Below are 21,256 nucleotides of genomic sequence, written 5' to 3'. Positions count from 1 at the left end.
GGTTCTATCATTTGGTTGACACAGTCTGGGCCTCAGCTGAGGTTCGAGGGGACTGACAGGAGCTTGGCCATTATGGTTAGGCAAGGAGTTGCTCGGCAATGTTGTCTTCAGGATTTGCCACTTTCACACTTTGTCCCTCCGGCACAGAGGTTAGACAGCTCTTGGGAGATTATTGCTAGCATCTCAGCCTGGAATATCTGGAAGGCTAGATGCACTGAGGCCATTGAGGGTACTCCAGTTCTTGTTTCTCAGTGTCTTTGCAGGATTTGGAGTGATATTATTCACACCATCATGGCTACCTGGGCCAGAATCCAGGGATCTTCGAGAGCTGCGGGAGAGGAAGCGCGGCCAGTTTTATGAGAGAGTGGGACATTGGTATCTTTTTCACGTCCTCTCACTCGGGACCCTATTGGCAGCACAGGGCTCCTGATTGGTTGAGATCTCCACCTTTCTTGGTGTGAAATCTCGATTTTGTAAAAAATTTTCATACTTAATAGAAGTCTCCTTTCTAAAAAAAAAAAAAGAAATCTAGTACAGGAGCTCTATGTGAGACTCCGAAGGAGCAGAGAGGGCTGTTGTCCAAAAAACGTAGTAAGCCTGATGTAAACGCCGATATATGCCTGATGTAGGGCTGATGTAAGCGTAGAAGTACTCCTGATGTAGAAACGCTGAGATCAGTCCTGAAGTAGGCAATGATAGAAAACGGAGAACAGTCCTCTGATGTGAGCGATGGAGAAACTCAGTAGACAGCCTTGATGTAGGTGATGAGTCCAGCAGAGGAAGTAGCAGGTTGCACCAGTCATAGGCGACCTGCACCAGTAGCAAAGGAGGCGGCTTACACCTGTTGTAGGCGGCCTGATGGTGCCTCAAAAGTTGGCGATGATAGAGGAGGTGCTCGCTTGTGTTGACTGAATGAAGATGCCGTTCCTATATATAGAAAGGGAGGGTGCTGGTCGGCCAACAGAGGCTGTCAGCCAGCAAATAAAGGTAAAATAAAAATAGCCAAAATAACCCTTTTTGGGTTGGGTAAAATACTCTTTTGGGTATGTTTTCACACACTTTTTGCCACAGGTTATCCTCCATGAACAAGCTCAATCTCATGGTCAATTTCCCTATGTGGAGGCATTTAGGTAAGCTCCTCCGAGAAGAGATCTTTGTAGTCCTATAGTCAATCAAGTTCACTTCCTATAGTATCTTTCTCTGCCTTATTAAATTTTACTATAAGCACCCTTCGATTCTTCTTAAGACGCTTTAGTAACTTGATACCCTTTACTAGTTGTAACCTGGGTCTAGTAGTCCTTTATGAAGCCACTACTTCTTTGTTTTTGGCATCCTTGAATGAGATTTCTCCACTCTCATAGTGGATGGTAGAACTGATGATTCGGAACTACTTGACTAGCTCAAAGCGGCAAAAGGCCTGACAACCTGCATGGTGGACATCACAGAGGTACCAAGCGACTCCACCATCTCTTCCTCCAAGCACTAGGAGGCTGTAGGGCTAGGTGAACCCATCACGGGTCGCCACAACGGGCGCAAGATGGTCAAATCTCTCTCCCACAAGGCTAACAAGCACCCAACCACTTCCCCACTGACCCAAAAGAGAGAACCACCACAGGTGTCTGAGGAAGCACCAATGTTTCCCGTGGGGGAGTGTCCTAAGTCCTGAACGGAAGACCACTACAGCACCTTCCCAATTTACCACCGGCCAGCTCACAACCCCACTTTCCTCTCTGAAGAAGTAGCTAGACATGGGAACCACTTAGCCTTCCATCTTGCCAAGATCCCATCCAGGAATTCAAAGCACTTCATAAGAGCCTCGTCCCATCTTGTTAGCCTCTTGGCTGTGGGATCACCCCACCCTACTTGAGCAAGGTTCCACCTTCTTCCAATCTTATAAGGATATCTCCGCCTGGACATACAAGGACTTCGAAGGTGTTCTAGTAGCTGACATTGGTGTTCACATCATACCTCTCCAGGAGGGAACTCGACCCATTCGTGGGCGGGCCTACAAGCTGAACCCAAAGTATGCAGAGGCTCTCAAGGTGGAGCTGGAAAAGATGGAGGACACCCAAATCATCTCCTCAGTGGAACACTCCAAATGGCTTTCCCCCATGGTCATCTCTCCCAAGAAAAGACCCCAACAAGATCCATGTCTGCGTGGACTTCTGGTCTCTTAACAAAGCAACCATCAAGGATGGATTCCCCCTCCTGTTCATGGATCAAGTTTTGGAGGATGTTGCCGGGCATGCCCTATACAACTTTATGGATGGGTTTAGCGGGTACAACCCAGACGACCGCCCCAAGACAGCTTTCGTCACACAATGGGGTACCTACAGCTACAACAAGATGCCCTTTGGGATGTGCAATGCTCTGGCCACCTTCCAACAGATCGTCACCAAGCTTTCTCCACGTTTCATTGACTATTTTTCTAATTTTGCCAGGCACCTCTCCACAGTGTTGGGCTGGGTAAATGTCAAGCTTCCCACCTTCAGAGGATCCACCGTTGAAGATGTAGATGACCACATCTGGTGGTTCATCTCTATGTGCAAGAGTCGAGGTCTTGAGTGGGAGGATGCCTTCTTGGTACTCTTTCCGTCTACTTTGGAAGGATTTGCAGACAAGTGGTTCAGTCAGCTTTCGGGACTTTGCCACCCTAAGAACCCCTTCCTCCGCACCTTCGGTCCTAGTAACTATGAGGACCACCTTCTCTAGGAGCTAGGGAAGCTGCAACTCCTACCAGGGGAGAGTGTGTTAGAACTCATGACACAAACCACAGTGTTGGTGGTGCACCTACCGACTTACCCTGGCAACTTCACGGTGGGTCAATGGATAACACAAGCCTTGTCAAAAACAGAAGATTCGAGAGAATTGGCCGACACCAACCACCTTGTTGGAATTCCAAGAGCAAGCCTCCCAACTAGAAAGTGCACGTCTCACATTTGAGCATGGTGTGGGCTCTATACATCACGGCGACACCTCTGGATGACCTGGTGGCTCAGCTGAAGTGAGAGCTCGAGGCACTCAAAGTGAGCCAAAAATCTCAAAGTGAGGAAAGAACTCGGCTCCAACTCAGGAAGGATATTGAGGAACTTTGAAGACACAACAAGAAGCCAAGAAGGGGTTGTGGTGTGCCAAGGCATTCCACATGTTCCCTTCTTTTGGATAATAGAAGGATCTTGTCTTGAAAATAATAATAATAATAAACTAAATTCTTATCCAAATTCATATATTATCAATCTCCAACTGCATCCATTTCTATTGACATTATTTCCGCTTGATAAAAAGTCACTTTTTTTGGGATGCTCTTGATGCAGATTCCCTACAAAGCACTCAATTACCTCACAGCAGAATGCAACTACGGTGGCAGAGTAACAGATGATCATGATAGAAGAACCCTCAAAACCATCCTTGAAAGCCTTTATTGTGAAAAAATACATGATGATGATTTTGCTTTATCTGAAAGTGGACTTTATGTCACGCCTCCTGATGGTAAGTTCACGTGGCAAAGCTCTTTGTTACATTTTTTGCCTTGCCAAAAGAAATCTTTTAGGGAAGTCAGAGGAGCCTCAAGATATAAGGAAAAGCATGTAATAAAGAGGAGCCTCAAGCTATAAGGAAAAGCACGTAATAAAGAGCCTAAGGTTAAAGTAGATCTGATCAACTTTTTTTTGTAATTGCAGGAAACTACGAGACCTTCCTAGAGTTTATCAAGAAATTGCCACCACTGCAACAGCCTGAAATTTTTGGCTTTCATGAGAATGCCAATATTACCAAGGATCTGAATGAAACATCCATTCTTCTCACATCTCTAGTACTTGTACAGCCATCAGGCATGGAAAGTGTCAGCTCTTCAAGTGGAGTTCAAACTTCTACTGAAGATATCATTCTAGGAATATGTAACGATATCATGGGAAAGATCCCAAATGACTTTGATATAGATGCTGCACAATCTAAATATCCAGTCACGTACTTTGAGTCAATGAATACAGTGCTATGTCAGGTCTCTCTCTCTCTCTCTCTCTCTCTCTCTCTTTTTCCCGTAACAAGGAGTTGTATTGAAGAAACAATGTACAAAGGCCACTGGCCTACATAAAGCTCAAGGAAGAAAGTGGGGCCACAAGGCCAACATGCTAGAGTGAAGAAGTGCCCTCAACCCCTATAAAACAAATAGAGCCGTCATGCGAATCAGCCTCATCCATGGAAGGGATGAATTCTCTCTTATGACTTGTGCTGATACCATAGAGGAAATTCTCTCTCTCTCTTAGGGGGAAATAGCCACAATGAATCTACAGGAGCTGGAGGCATACATCAAGACAGTGGAGGACAACACCAAGAAGTTGTTGGGGGAACAGAAGAAGGTGCTGGACAAGGTCCTGAACCACCATGAAAAACAGTTGGAAGGCCTCCGCAAGGAGATGCAGGGCAAGAACAACAACATTGAAGAATTGGCAGCACAGGTGAACCACCAGGAGGAGGTGATTCAGATGTTGAAAGAGACCCAGCTGCAACAACAAGGAATGCCAGAGGCTGCCCCAGTGATAGGGGAACTCTGGGCAGAAATGGAAACCCTAAAGGCTACGGTCAAGGACCATACAGTGGAGGAAGGGGAGCTGAATATTCAGGAGGGTCTAAGGACTGACTTGGAGCAGTTGAAAGCTGCGAGTGATAACTTATAAGCTGCGGGAAGAACTACAGACCACTAAGAAAGATTGGGTGGAGGTGGTGAAGAAGCACAAACCCCCACAGAGCATCATAACATCATACATAAGACTCTCGAGGAGGAGAAACGAAGGAAGGATAGGGCCCTCCATGTGTGAGTGCAGGGGCTTCCCCCAGGGAGGATGCCATGACACTTTGCCAGATGCCAGGAGTGGATGGGATCCCCCCCCCCCCCCCCCTTGCAGATACATGGAAGGCAGACAAGGATATGACACGAGAGTGGCCCCTCATCATTAGATTCCCTGATGCCACAAGTAGACAGGCCTTCTTAGACAAGCGGGCTGCCCTCAAGGGCACACAAGTGTACATGGGAGATGATCTCACCCCAGCACAAGTGGCACACCAACGTGAGGCGATGGTGACAATTCATGAGGCCCGTAGACCAGCCAAGTGGGCTATCTACAGAGATGGTAGGGTCATTATCACTAAGCACCATCCCAAAATAGGGACGTGGGGTCTATGAGATCAAACACTTGAGGTTAGCAGTATGGAACTGCAATGGCATGTTGTGGTCGAATCCAAGAGGCTTGAGCGAGATTCTCACAGGGAATATATATCACACCCCCGGAGCTCCCCACGAAGAGACCACTTCCTCACACTCACTGAGGATGGATTCATCCAGCAGCGGGGCTACTTGAGTGTTCACATGTCCCATGCCATGTGGATTGCGATTGGTCAGATACGGGTTTCTTCCCACCGCCTCAGAGTGGAGACAGGTAGAGCTGAGCGCATCTTCAGAGCCGGGAAGCTCGTACGGACACTCAGAGAGGAGAGGATCTGCCGACTATGCCACACAGAGGTTGAGACGGAGGAGCATTACATATGCCGCTGCCCAGTATACTATGAGATCCGCGGGAGGTTTCACTGTCTATTTCGTGAGGGATTCGGTCCACTCTCCAGGATCATTGACTTCCAGGACCAGCGTTGCCTGGGCCTCTTCCTGCTTGAGCTCCGCAGACACAGGGACACCTTCTTGAGACAGGCCCTAGCCACCCCGCCCCCTCCCTCGGCAACCAACCATCACCAGTTTCTTCCGGACCCAGGAGGTGGAGGACACCGACATAGTGGATCTTGTGGACCCTCCACGAGCTGCTCTGGACCTACCTTGCCCGAGAGGAGTTACCTCGGACCCAGCCTCTGCACTCCAACGTGCCCGACGCCCTTAACCCCCCCGTCGGCCACGATCACCTCATCAGCTCCAGATCCAGGACATGCTCCACCGCCATCGAGCTACCTTTCCACGTGACATAGCTGAGGGAGACCTCTCGGCCATACTCGTCAACCCCATGCTTGACATTTTGGAGAGTGGTATACCATCTACTCGGAGCTGATGTTACTCCCATGTTTTTATGTTCTTAGTATTCCATGACGAGTTTCCATGGACAGTTTTGTATCACCCCAGTGAGATAGCTATATTTATGTTTTCATTCTGTTTTATTTTCCATTCCATGATGAGATATGCCATGGACATTATTGTACCACTTTGGTCTCATAGGCCCATTGGGTCTTTAGTAGACGCTTAATATATCTTTCTTTCTTTCTTTCTTTCTTTCTCTCTCTCTCTCTCTCTTTCTTTCTTCATGAGTAGAGATAGCCCTATCTCATGGCGGCACTTCAAAGAGCCCCGGACACCGACACCCATTGCAGACCCACAGACATGGCACACATATGCAGAGGGCCTATACCACGCCCCACAGCAGCCACCTATACCTCAGCCACACAGGAGCCTCGACCTACCATAGCTAGCTTCTTTACCCACTCGATGGTAAAGGAAGCTATCCGCCGCCTACAGCATGGACGGGCCGCTGACCATATGGGCCTACAAGGTGAGCATCTCATATATGCAGTAGATTCTTTGGCTCCTTTTCTTGCACACCTGTTTAACAGGGCACTAGCAGAGGGTTTGCCTGCGGAGTGGACGATGCACACCATTGTGCCGATCCACAAAACAAGGGATATGCTCGATCCGAGCAACTACAGGACGGTTATGGTTGGCCACGTGTTGGCCAAACTCTATGGTGCAGTGTTGGAGCAAGAGCTTAGCTTATATGCTGAGCGAGCAGGTTTACGCTCATCAGGGCAGGCAGGCTTCAGGAGAGCTTTCTCTACCACTGACCATGTATTCACTTTGAGATGTATGATTGATCAGGCCAGAGTGAGGAAGAGAAAGCTCTATTGCTGCTTTGTGGATTTCCGCAAGGCATTTGACACAGTACCACGAGAGGTGTGTCAGAATACACAACGAAGATGATGACCAAATCTGGGAACACAAGAGCAAAAAACGCAGGCAGAAGAACAGCACAAGAGAGAGAGAGATGTAGGCGTGTAACTCTGCTCTATATACACAAGAAGATCCCGAGAAATGATACAAATATGGTGTGGGGGCTAGGGGCCTATATATATGCCCCTGGGAGAGCAGTCGGCAAGCATAGGAAGTGCCCACGACTGTTGAAAAATGTCCACGACTGCATAAATGCAGTCGGGCAGCAGAAAAGTGCCCACGACTGAGAAACTGCAGTCAACCAGCAGTCCAGTAGCCCACGACTCATGTGTATGCAGTCGGCCAGCACTGGAGTGCTCCTGGCATCCTCTGGCAGCCCTCCCAACCACTAGAAAAATGGGAAAAAATAGGGGAAAAATACGGAGAGTGGGGAAAAATGATAAAACACCTCATAAGGGCGGGCACACCCACAACAAAGGCCCTGGTGTATAAATCTAGACAGGAGATGACTTCTAACACCCCCTCTCAGCTCCTGGCTGTGAAACCAACCACTGGGAGCTGGGGTGCCGCCTGAGCAAATCCTGAGAGAGCGACTTCGTGAAGAGGTCCACCATACTGTCCTCCGTCGAACAGAACTCCAGCAAGATGTCATCAGCAAACGATCTGTTCACGAACAAAGTGCCTTTGGATGACAATGGGTTCCTCCAGTGGAAGCCCAAACCTGCAATGTAACCTCCTCCTGCTCCGTAAAAAGGCTACTGGGCCATAAGTAGATCTCCTCGTGTCCGGATCTCCTCCCCAAACCGAGTCACTCCAACCGTGGAGTCGGACTCCATCCAACAATCCCCCTCCTGTGTACAAGAGTCCATGATCCTTCGCATGCCGCAGAAACCACAGGAAACGCAATCTTGCCTCCCAAAGAGACATCTGCAACCATGAGCTCAACTGCCTCATCAGGAAGCTCTCGTCCAAACTGGTGTCCATCAACCAGATCAATGAGCCATTCAGCTTCTGAGTCACAGAGACATCACACTGCTCACAAGGATCAACACCTGTTACGGTGCACAAACAAGTCCTGGAAACCTGATGAAACCTGTCAACCACCTCCTCTGAATCCGGAACCACAAAGCTTGGAGAAACCACCTCCTTCTGCAAGTAATCACCTGCCACCTGCCTGGCTTTCCGAAAGGTCCTCGTGGAAAGAACATCCTCATCTACTGGAGGTTCTATGTCCCAAACACTACGAGACATCAGAGCATAAGTGACCTGTTCAGCTTCCTCTGACTCACGAACACAAGAACTACCAACATCAGTACTGGAAAGTTCCTGCCAACTGCTGCCATCTACTGGCAAGCTATCCACCACCTGGTCTCGGAAAGCCCGCACCTGCAGCATATCCACACTTAAGTGGCCATTACCAGACTGCCACTCATCACAATCCTGAGGACCTGGGAGAGAGAGTGCTGAAAGCCTGTAAACTCCATTCTCCGCTCCACCTTCCCAAACCACTTGGCCTGTTGCTTTGTCCCGGAGAGCAACAAAATGCTCATCAAACTCCACCCGTACGCCAGTCTTGCAAACCTAATGCACTGACAACAGATGAAAACCAAGTGCCGGAACATACAACACCTGGGAGGAATGCTTCCCCCCTCTGCCATCGGGAACTATCTCCATCCTTCCCTCATTGTGAACTGGGATAGTGGATGTATCACCAGTAAGAATATGACCAGAAAGCCTGCAGAGATCCTGTAAACCGGAACGGGAAGGAGTCATGTGCCTGGAAGCACCACTATCGAGAATCCACTCCCGAGTATCCGTTGCGAAGAGTCCTCCAATCTCCTTCTTGCCTAAAGAAAATGAAGCATCGGTGTCCATCACCTCCAGGTGCACAAAAGTTGGAGTCTTCATGATTGCTACTGAGGAATCTTCACCCTTCTCGGTCTTCCGCTTGGGACACTGCCTCCAATAGTGGCCTTTCTCGCCACAATCATTACAGGTCCTCTCTGCCTTCGGTTTCTCACGGTCAGCGTCGGACTTCTTCTCAGAAGACTTCTCCGATGAAGCCTTCCCTTTGCCCAAGTTACGGCCTTTCGACCGTTGGCCAGTTAAGGCCTCCGAACCTCCACTTTGAGGAGGGTTCGTGAATCATTCCTCCTGGTCCAGGACCATGGGCACAAGCTCCTCCCACGTGATGGTGCTGAGCCTGCCACTGGTAATCAAAGAGGAGTAAAATGCTGAGTACGAAGAGGGCAAATGTGACAGCAACGTTATGGCCATGTCCTCTGACGATATCTCCTTCCTAACCTGAAGAACTTCCTGCTGAAGAGCCTACAGCTTGTTAATATGCTCCCGCATCGTCGACGACTTTGCAGGGCTCATAACCCGCATCTGTACTTCCAAGGAAATCCTCTTCATGGGCGATATCCTGTTGTAAAGTGAGGTTGCTAGCACCATTGGTGTGAAGCAAGGATGCCCACTTTCCCCCACGCTATTTGGGTTATACATTGATGAGGTGGCTGACTTCATTACACGGGGAGGCGGAGATGGAGTTGATCTAGCAGGTACCTCAGTACATATTATGCTTTGTGCTGATGATATTGTATTAGTGTCTGAGTCTCCAGGAGGTCTACAGCAGCATCTACATGCACTCGATGATTTCTGCACACAGAGGGGTCTTACTGTGAACCTTGGGAAAACCAAGGTTATGGTCTTTCATACATCGAGACACGGCAGGAGTAAGCTGACATTCACTCTCGCAGGACGCCAGGTGGAGGTGGTGGCATCATACGTGTACCTAGGGGTTACCTTCTCTGCAGTAGCCACGGGCTTCACCATGGGTTCAGCAGCCAGAGCTAGATTGACACAGGGATATGCAGCATTGGCTATGCTAGAGAGACAGTGCCACCAGGCGCATTTTCAGGAGCCCCGGACGAAGGGGTGGCTATTTGACACATTAGTCACACCGGCACTGATGTATGGAGCAGCGGCATGGGCGCTAGGCCTTGCTACCCATTGGTGGACACAGATAGAGAGACCACAGGCCCTCATGATGGCACGCATGATACGCAGCAAACCATCAGTACCTCATGACATTATCCGAGCAGAGTTTGCTGCGCCTCCTATGATGGTAGAGGCCATATTCCAGACTATATGCCTGCTAGACAGATTCAGAGAGATGCCACGAGACAGATTGTCATACAAAGCTTTTGAGGCATCTAAACAACTGATTGAGGCAGGAGACAGAGGATCATGGTATGCACAGGTCACACATTGGTTCTCACAGCATGGCCTAGACATGGATCATCTACCACCATTCCAGTATGACAGGGATGCACCACATATCCGTCTCTCTCATAGTGAGAGGAACAGAGTATTGAGACAGGACCTATGGCAGCTCTATACACGAGAGACATGGATATCGCCTACACAGCCTCTTCCACCGAAGATGCTATACTACAGAGATCACTTCATGAGTATCACTGATGATGGATCTATAGAGGCCTAGATACATGGAGGGCTTTTTACCACACGGCTCCCGAATAGCTATTGGTCAGCTTAGAGTCTCATCACATCGATTGGAGATCGAGACTGGTAGAGCAGCACTGATCCCCCGAGAGGAGAGGGTATGCAGATTGTGCAGAGAGGAGGTGGAGAGTGAGGAGCATTATGTATGCAGATGCAGAGCATATACAGCCATCAGAGAGAGATATCCCATTTTATTCAGAGAGCCACATTCCCTACGCCAGATCTTTGAGGCAGCAGACCAGCGCATACTGGGGAGATTCATTCTAGACATACAGCGTCACAGAGAGACATCATTACAAGATCAGACAGCTCCAAAGGGGGGACGACAGACACAGATTACTACATTTTTTCAGAGATCCACCCCACTCCCAACCCCTACACAACAGGGAATTACTCTCCAGAGAGCAGAGACACTCAGAGCCCGCAGGAGACAGAGGACACCTGGCTTCCGGACACCACGCCTATACCAGAGAGATATGACAGAGATCAGAGCTCAGTTTCAAAGAGAGGGTGCGGAGCGACTGGCTCGCTTCAGAGCAAACCCAATCATGTTCTTCAGGGAGCTGTGGACACCCCCTTCATTGATGTATACCATTTTATACCCCCAATATGGTCCAGGATGGAGCTAGCTAGGTTGCATATCATGATTGTATACTCCATGCATATAGCTTTGCATTCTCCTAGTAGTAGAGCTCCATCCCCTTCCCCACTCATTGTACTTATTGCACACCCAGATTCAGCTTTTTAGTTCAGTACTTTTTCATTTTGTTGGGATGACAGAGGATACCCCACACAGGTACACTGATTTGTCTCATAGGCCGAGTTCGGTCTTTTGGAAGACGTTAATAAAATCTTTCTTTCTTTCTTTCTTTCTTTCTTTCTCTCTCTCTCTCTCTAGCTCTCTCTCAGAGGGATATATTATGCTAGGGTCACCAGTTGTTTTCCTCACCCAAGGGCTCCAGATAGATTGTCTACCACCCTTTCAATACAGTTTAGACGCCCCCTCCCTCCGCCTTACCCATCGGGATAATAATGGGATCAAGCAGTCAGATCTCCTCAGCCTACAAACCACACCACATGGCTTGCCTGTCGCAGCACCCAGCTACCCTTAAAAGTTAAAGGTGCAGTTCTATAGAGATCACTTCGTGAGGGTCATAGCAAATGGATTCTGTAGCCACCAAGGGTACCTACTCTAGACCATCCCAGCTGGACCGTCCCGGCTGGACCATACAGTGGACCATCTAGCAACGGATCTCCTGAAGCGCACCATCGACAAGTACATGGGAGGTGCACACACCGGCATTGAAGGCCCCACTGTCACCCCAATGGATATTTGCCAAAGATAGGAGATGCCACTGATGTCTCAAACTCCACCAACTCTAGTGCCTCCAACAGGAACCATCAAAATGAGTTCTCAGCTCATCCTGCGGATCGTCATTGTCATCTCATCTTGTTCATTGAGTCCTTTAGGTACTGTGTCGTTCCGTCCTGTGTTGTGCGATCAGTGCTGGTAATGCACAATGCAATGAAGGGCATGTAACACCTTCTTGGAAGTAATACAAGTAATGTTTACAGTATTCTTGTCATTGTACTATGCTTACATTCAAGTCTGTTTAAAGTGCAATGAAGGGCATGTAACAGCTTCTTGGAAGTAATACAAGTACTGTTTACAGTATTCTTGTCATTTTACTATGCTTGCATTCAAGTCTGTTTAAAGTGCTAGATTGTGTCATGAGTGTCAAGGACTCCAGACAGTGTGTCCAAAGAAGAACCACCACTTTAGTGTGCCGGGCAACCAACGGTGGGACTCTCGAAAATTGAAGTCCTGTTGACTCACCTTGTGTACTTTTATCCTTGTGTCCTCTTGTCTACGTGTCCTTTGTATGCCCAATACATGCTCCCGTGCTAGCCCCGGTCAGCCCAGTCAAGAGTCCCCTCTCAATACGCTATGATAGCCGAAAGAGGTTCAGTTACGTACCTCCTAGGATCCCCTTCCACCCTTCCCCATGGCTGCCAATCTTGGTAATCCCACCTTTGGTAACAATGTTGGAGGCCTAGGCAACCCTCTTGGCCGGGAACCCCTTTTCACAACGTTTGGCCAGGTAAATATCAAGCTTCCCACCTTCAAAAGATCCACTGTTGAAGATGTAGATGACCACGTCTAGTGGTTCATTTCTATGTGCAAGAGCTAAGGCATTGAGCGGGAGGACACCTTGGTACTTTTTTTGTCTACTCTGGAAGGCTCTTCAAACAAATGGTTCAGTTGGTTCAATCAGTGACCACTTGTGGAGTGGGCCACCTTGAGGGCTACCTCCTCTGCACCTTCCGACCTAGTAACTATGTGGACCGCCTTCTCCATGAGCTAGGGAAATTGCAACTACTACCAGGAGAGAGTGTGTCACAACTCAAGACACGGACACACAGTTGTAAAGGCCCCCAGGCTAACAAACCCTGCAATTCAGCAAGGAAACATGTAGACATTGGCATCTAGCTCACCGCCTAACCACAGAGCCATTCAAGCTCACCCCCGAGCAGAGGCGGATAGTAGCATCCGAGACATGGCTCCACGTGCAAAGTCCTTGGCGTCCTATACCACCAGTACTAGATTTATCCCTACCAAGTCATCGTTAAAGAGTCACGAATTGGATCACCTTTGTGCTTACATCCGATGGGTGATCTTCGTCACTCGATCAATTACGATCCATATTGAATCATGACCCCTACTATTCTGGGGTAATCCAACTACAAAATCCATCGCAAGATGGAGATTGTTGAAATGTGTTAAAATGTGACACACATGAGATTATTGCTAGCACTTTCATCCAATGGAAGTAGTTAGTCACTCACGAAAGCACTGGCATGTTGACCCTCTGCTGATATTGTGACCCATGGATCTTGGTGCTTATGGTTGTATGGTGGATGTCCTATAAGATATCTTCATTGGTGAGTGGGAGTGGATTGATGCAGCCAATCAAAGGACTCCTACAATCAAGCCGCACTGGGAGAGTTATGACATCACCCCATTGATTCAAAAGAGATTTTGGCATTCATAAAGGAGGAGACAGATCTCCCACTTCTTTTGGTTATTCTTACATGGTGGCCTCCCTATTAATCAGTAAAGGGCTATTTTTGGAAGAGACCCTGCCTGCCCCAGATGCCCGGTAGCTTATGAGAGAGTGTAACATTGCATATGGGGGTGTAGAGCTGCTCAGAAGATTTGGAACTCTATAGCTTAGCTTATGAGCAGATTGAGGAGAGAGATCGTTTATGTTACTTGGGGTGCTATTGCTTGGCTCACTCAATCTAGTCCACAAATTATTTTTGAGGGTAGGGTTTTTAACACTGCCATAATGATAGGCAGAGGTGTGGCCCAACGTTGCATGCTACTAGATATTCCTCATACACAATAAATAATGATATCACATTTAAATATCTTTATTAGTTGATCATAGCTAGTTTGTCCCATATAGGGTCACATGCTGATATCACCTCTGTATACAGTAGGGATAGTCATTTTTCCTTTTCTCTCGGTTACTTTTTCCTTGGCTCAATATATCATGGTATCATTGTTTCACTTATGGTCTCATAGACACTTGGAGTCTTTTGTAGATGTTAGTATTACTTCATTTCTTTTTCTCTCTCACACACATACAAAATATGAAGCATAAGATTATGCATTGCTAGAAAGTGTCTACTTTATATGCTTTAGAAAATCCAAGTCCCTGACTGGAGCAATGCTGAGGTTTCAGGAATTGCAAAGGTTCAACAGGCTGCTTGGTGTCATCAGATCTAGCTTGAAAGAACTCCAAAAGGCAGTGAAAGGATTCATAGTCCTAAGTGCAGACCTAGAGCAGCTAGGCAAAAGTCTTGTACAGGGGAAAATTCCTGCCATGTGGGCAGCCAAGTCATATCCCTCTCGAAAGCCTCTATCTAGTTACATCACAGATCTGATTGAAAGACTCGAGTTTTTCCAGGAGTGGTTAGTGAATGGAACTCCTGCCGTCTACTGGTTGTCTGGATTTTTCTTCACCCAGTCCTTTCTAACTGGAGCAAAGCAGAATTTCGCCCGCAGCAAGAAAGTTCCTATAGATATGATTGACTTTGAGTTTAAGATAATGCAAGATCCTGTAAGTGTTTTTCCATCCCTTAAAAACCATGTGTTTATTTCATTGCCAATATAATATATGATGGGCGTCTATATAATGAGAACTTTACTTGGCTCTATGATGCTTGAGCAGGAAATGTGCTCGATCACGCCAGAGATCGGAGTATATGTCAGGGGATTGTTTATCGAAGGAGCAAGATGGGACTACTCCAAAAGCATACTAGGTGAATCAGAGCCAAAAGTTCTGTACTGTCCATGCCCCATAATGTGGCTTATCCCTCGTGAAATTTCTATGTTTGAGCACTACCCTCATTACCTTTGTCCCGTGTACAAAACAAGCGATCGCCGTGGCATCCTTTCTACCACAGGACATTCTACTAATTTTGTGATGGAAGTGAAGCTTCCCTCAGACAAACCTCAAGAGCATTGGATAAAGCGAGGGGTCGCACTTTTGTCTCAACTAGACGAGTAAAATGTACAAAAATATGATTTCCATGACCCATTATATTTGCAAAAACCCATTTAATTAACCTTTGTACTTCTATTTTTTGTTATTTGTGTTCCACAATAAAGATCTTTTTTCTCTGTAAATGAGCTGTTTTTATTTACACTCTTGGTTGCAATGGACAGCAGAAATGGCTGATGAGCCAGCAAGTTTGCTTGATGCGGGTGGCCCATAGTGGCTGAGTACAGTAGCAAAATCTGTTTAAGTTTATGGTTAGTACTCAATAACAAAAAATAAATAAATCCACATAGTTTTTTTCCATTACATCCAATGAAGCATAGGTAGAGTACATGGGGGCCTGTAGTGTCCAAGATCCACAGTGGTGCCAGAAATTGTACTTACGCCTCTTAGCAGCACTTTAGAGCTGTTTTTTTCTGGGTGAACGTCAAAACATCGGCAAGCTGAGGTCCCTAGTGGTGTAACTAGCAAGACTGAAAGCCCCCGTGGAGGAAAGGTGCAAGAGCCATGGAGAGATATTAAGATGATACCTCAGGTAGTAACCATGGTTGAATGGACAACAAACACAAACCAGCTGGTAGAGGCTCACAACAACGGCAGTATAGGCATTACAGTAGCAGCAACAAAACATGGAATGGTATAAACACCACAACGGTGAGATGTTGAGATCTACCAGTGGTTTTATGTTCTCATTTGGGAGTGCTACTGTGAGTTGGAGAGTCAACAGTTGCCTTGTTGAGTACAAAGGCAGAGTACAGGGGTACTGCTATGGCAGCTTGTGAGGTAGCTTGGTTTCAGAAGCTACTTGGTGACATGGGAGAGCCCGTGGATAGAACAGTTGTCATATATTGTGACAACATGAGCAGCATACAATTAGCCAATAACCCAGTATATCATGCTAGAACGAAGCACATTGAGATGCATTATCACTTTGTGAGGGAGAAGGTTCTAGCAAGAGATGTAGATCTGGTATATGTCAGCACAGAGGATCAGGTGGCTGACGTCTTCACGAAGGCATTGGGCACAAAGAAGCTCCATAGGTTTAGGAGCTTACTTGGAGTGCAGTGTGTGGAGTTGAGCTCAAGGGGGAGTGTTGAGATATCGAGCTCAACTAGTGCTACGGTGGACATTGATGACCCACCTGGGTGATAGCTTCCGCATCTACACGACTGGCATGGTTGGTGAGATTATGGGTGATATACGGCCAGTGGGATGACAAGCTGTGTGACAGCCATTTTGGATTACTAGAGACTGGCATAGTTATAGCGCCAGCTCATTTAGTCGGGTTCACATTATGGACGGACTCTTGTATGTTGTAATAATTGAGTACTAACCCATATATTATGTATTCTTATCTTTATGTTATGTTGGTTGAGTAGAGAAGAAAAAAATTCAGCTATCCATCTCTCTCTTGTGTCTTGCTCTCTCTTGTGTGTGTGTGTTTGCTTGCTTCTCCCTCTCCCCCACATTCTCTTTATGAGAAAGATACTATCTTTTGTCTCTCAGATTTAAAGAGACTTCTCAGATTTAAAGAGACTTCTCTATCTTTTGTCTCTCAGATTTAAAGAGACTTCTCATAAGTGAAATAAAATCATACAAAGAGAGATCTCAAACCTAAAGGTAGGGAGATCTAAACCAATGAGGGGCAGTATGCTTCCATTAAAGCCCTGTAGGAGTGGAGGAGGAGAAAATACCATGGTTCCACTCTCTCGTAAATCTATGACATTTTGTTCACACAGCTCTAGAAGATTCCTGTATGCGGGCCGAGGTGGCCAAAAGAGTGTGAACGATATCACTCCATATATTGCAAATACACTGGGTGTCATAAACCTGAATACAATCGAAGGCCTGATCTTCTAGATATACGACGCCGTGATACTAGCTGAAATATGTTCAAAGAAGACCCCGATTTGAAATCAAGAGAGGAGTTAGATTGCTGACCCAATCTAAATAGTTTATACACATGTTCCAACCCAATGTCCAGCGAATCCGTGTCAGGAGCCACCGCATGTTCAATTTGCTTAACTTCATTAAAAACTTCATGTCCCAGTCTTGCATGCTCAAGCTGCAAAGATTGCAATTGTGGCCATTGGGCTGTGTGAGTGTAGATTTGGCAGTCATGGAACAATTTCAAGCAACCCAAAATCTGGCCTCCAATCTTGGGCAGGCAGCTAGGGTGTAAAGAGTCATCAATATAGACAAGAATCTTGATCATTCAATGAGCTTCCATTCTGGACAGGCAGCTAGTGTGTAAAAACAGTCAATATAGCAGGGTTCAGGAAAAGAGATGTTCGCTTTAACCTTGGGTCAGTTCATTTCTTCAGAAGTCCTCGACAATCGATTCATCAGGAATTTATTGCCGGCCGAAATTAGGGGTGAAGAGGATTTTATCCAGCCAAAGCTGTGTGTGAGCTGTGTGTGAAAGGAGGGTTTCCTCTTCATACAGAAAGGAGAGGAATAAATTATAATATATATTTATGATATATATATACCATGTTATTATCAAGTAATAATGTATTTATTGTTATTATATTATACTAATTATATTTATTATCTATTACATATTAACCATGGACAACCAAGGCACAAGGAGATGAGAGAAAAAAGAAATCTTGGATTTCTAAAATATAAGAGAAAAAATCCCCATCAATTTGACCCTTTGTATTCCGGCTTCCATTCCTGCGTTTTGCTTCTTAATGTCTTTTACATACCGCAACAACGCGCGAGTTGAGTACTAGTTATTATTATACTAATAATAACATGCCCAGCCTTAAAAGTTAAGGGCTTATCTGCCCCAGATAAGCCTTATCTAGATTCTAACGGGTTTCTGACACTCGCTCTTGCTGACTCTCTAAGATCTCTTCCAAAGGGTGCCGGGAAGATATACGGAGCTGTCTCACGGAACGGAAAGAAGGCCAGCATCGTCTAAGTCTCAACTTTGCTAGTAAATTCATTCGTTTGTAAGTCCGTTTTTGCAGATAGGAGAGTACTGACATAGTACAGCGAGAAGAAGCACCCATACCTTGCTTGCTTGCTTGCAAGAATTCTTGCTCCTTGCCTCCTCTATTGCTTGTGTGTAATTGCCAAAATGGTAGGTAAATCTCTTTACCATCAGAGGTCGGCAAAGTCTCCAGGGGTGGGGGAGGTGAGGAGGAGGGAGAGGGAGAGGGAGAAGCGAGTGGGAAGCGGGAAGGAGGCGAGTCGGACAGATATGACGACGTCCGGCTACCTCCGTCCCGCTAGACCTCCGGCTACCTCCTTGCAGGAGTTGGTCGGATGGAGGCTTTTCTCACACAGACATATCCGACCGGTGACCAAACCGACTTCATGCAAGATACCTCCCATGCCGTATAAAAACCTGCACATGACAATCTACCCTATGGGGAATCGAACTCCAAAGTAGCATGTTTGCTACTCTTGTGAGCAAGAGGCTTCCCACCAAGCCACCCACCCAGACCCCAGTGAGTAATTGTTCGAAGCAAGTCGACATAAAAAAATGAAACTATAAATCACCTGCTCAATCTACGATCCTGTTGCATTCACCAACGGAAGTCACAGAACAAGACGACTCGCATCCTCATGCCCGTGATTTGTTGACCCCCCATGCTAGCTAGCCCTTCCACCGTCTCCCCCATTGGAATGAGGATCTCATTGAACTTGCGGTTCAACTTCGCCACGCATCTGCACATGCAGCTACTACTTTTGGTGCAAAAGGCATGGTCACATTTAAGTCCCTTAAAATACACCAATGAATTTTTAGGATCCAAAAGCATTCTCTACCTTTACTCTACCCTTTGACAAATGTTTATCAAAGATTATTTTCTCTCGTAAGTGTTCTCCATCCTTTGATCTATAAGAGAATACAACATGTTTCTCTTTTTTATCATTAGTCTAATGTATGAAGAATTGTATATAAGTGTTTATAAATGATACCTCTTTTTCTTTAATGGCATTCCTTAGTTTCACTGCGTGTATGTACTCTCTCTTTTCCTCATATGGAACCTTCTCATGGTAATAATCAATGAACAATAGACACTTCTTGTACATAGAGATACCCCATAGCTCATGCTTTTGGGACTTACGAGTACATGGTGTTGGAATGGCTAGGGTTTGACAAAGAAAGTAGTGGACTTATATGTAGAATCAGCCACAATATACGGCCATATGGACTCTCCTTGCAATTGCAACCTGGGGACATCAAGTACCTCTCTTCTCTTTAAGAGTCCATAAAGCTTACACCCTTTAAAGTGTGTCGAGCCATGCATCCCCTCCAGAGCAATGCATACGATACTCTAGAATATCTTCCTAACGTCCACAATACCTTGTAGTATAATACTCGGGAATCCAAGTCTACACATATATTGGGCTGGGAAATACCTTTTTGGTGGCTTCCGTTGAAGCTTAATGTGAGAACCATCTACAGCACAACACGTGTTAGGCAAAGATGTCAATGCTTCAAACTCAGATATTATACGTTCTACACGGTCACCATGTGGTACGCTAATACCATGTCTCTCAGACATTTCATGTGTATAGCCTCTTCATGGGATATTCACCAGCAATGACACACTCTCTTTATGAGCAACGTTCTTAATTTTGTCTATTAGGCCTCTTCATGGGATATTCACCAGCAATGACACACTCTCTTTATGAGCAACGTTCTTAATTTCGTCTATTAGGCCCCCCCAAGGGGTAGTCATCATGTCAATAAAAGAAATTGATCCTTGTTGCCCTTGTACTGCGCGGGCCTCTTGAGAAAGAGGCACATACTCCTCACATTCATCCTCGTATGGGCTTTGTACATTTGTAGCATGCATGGCCCAGGAAGATACTCCTCTTTTCTTACTAGATATAGTATTCGATCTATCTACATAGACTCACTCTACTTATCATTCAAGAAGTGGCAAGTGATACCCTTATGATAACCTGCCTAACATGCACTATCCAAGGGGGGGCGAGTGAGAGATGAGTCTGCTTGGGTGCCCCCAATAGTCATGAAAGGTAGTGTGCTAACATCCCTCCCCTATGGGTTAGCAACTAACCTTAGTTGTTTGTTTGGTTATAAGAGGTGATGAGGATTGGGTAAATACGGGAAAAACCTTTCAGGTATCCAACAAGCATCCTTTTGGCCATGCGTTCAGAAATCTCCACACATGGCATTGTAGCTCATTCCTCACTATGGGCTCCAACCACCCATAATGGCATTACATGCCTTTGGGTAACTACGGAAACACCTTTTAGGCATCCAATGACCATCCTCTTGATGATGATTCTTGAAGGTTTCAAGGTATCTGATGTATACATTACCAATCCTAGTTGTTTTCTCATGGTCAACTATGGCTTCACGTTGTAATTGCTTAACATCATCTAATAATTCTGGTGGTGAATCGTGAACAAGATGAGTTGGGAGTGGCCCTTTAAATGGTCTTATGAAAAGAATTATAAATGTACCAATTTGAAGATAGTTCTGATCTGTAAGCCACGTCATAGTCTCGCTCATTAAATATGATATGTTTACATTTCTTATTTGCTTGGTGTGTGTATTTCTGTTGTGTTTTCTAGATATCTAAGTGACTTTGTTCATGAATGCTCTAGAAATCTCTAGTAAACTCTACAACCTCAAATGTATGTGAAAGACGAATAATGGATGTAGGAAGGGACTTGCCATAAACTACCTGAAAAAGTGATTTACCAATCGCAATGTGTGGAGTATTGTAAGCAAAGTGCAAAATGTGTAAGTACTTATCCCACTGTTTTAGTTGACTAAAAACATAGGCTTGTAACCAGTCAAGAATAGTGCTATGTTTTAGCTTAGCTTGACCATTAACTTCGAGATGGAAAGAAATAGTGAAATCTAGTCTTTGTTTATCCAAAAGTCATTGTTTCTAATAGAGATGAAAAATTTTACAGTTTACTTTGATCAACAAGTGCAATCTGATGATGATCGAGAATGTACACAAGACACAAGTAATGCTGAGCACACTATAATAATGGTACTTGACACCAATTAGATGTCCAATGGTATTTTTGATAGTGGTGTGACCACCATGGTTATTTTGTTGACCATACCCCATTTTTTTACATATTATTTTATCAACCTTCCACTTGATCAACTCCATTTATATTAGCAAAATTATTAATTTAACTTAGTTTACACTACGTGAAAATTTCTATTTTTGAAAAACGCAAGCACAAATGTATAGAAGAATATTTTTAGCTCCAA

At 45.8% G+C, this 21,256-nt stretch overlaps 1 protein-coding gene across 1 annotated transcript; it reads left to right on the top strand.

Moving 5' to 3' along the window:
• The first annotated feature begins 1,537 nt into the window (after positions 1 to 1,537).
• LOC147605193 (uncharacterized) lies at positions 1,538 to 15,100 on the top strand. Its single transcript, XM_086794338.1, has 4 exons — positions 1,538 to 3,489; positions 3,681 to 4,000; positions 14,215 to 14,592; positions 14,704 to 15,100. Exons 1-4 carry the CDS (start codon positions 3,300 to 3,302, stop codon positions 15,040 to 15,042), a joined length of 1,227 nt encoding a protein of 408 aa, XP_086650464.1. The 5' UTR covers positions 1,538 to 3,299; the 3' UTR covers positions 15,043 to 15,100.
• The last annotated feature ends 6,156 nt before the right edge of the window (positions 15,101 to 21,256 follow it).

This window comes from Cibotium barometz, chromosome 60, assembly GCF_041138505.1.
Source record: "Cibotium barometz isolate CiBa-2024 chromosome 60, ASM4113850v1, whole genome shotgun sequence".
Lineage (NCBI taxonomy): Eukaryota > Viridiplantae > Streptophyta > Polypodiopsida > Cyatheales > Cibotiaceae > Cibotium > Cibotium barometz.
Note: the sequence above shows the minus strand (reverse complement) of the source record. Positions and strands in the feature narration are given on the sequence as shown.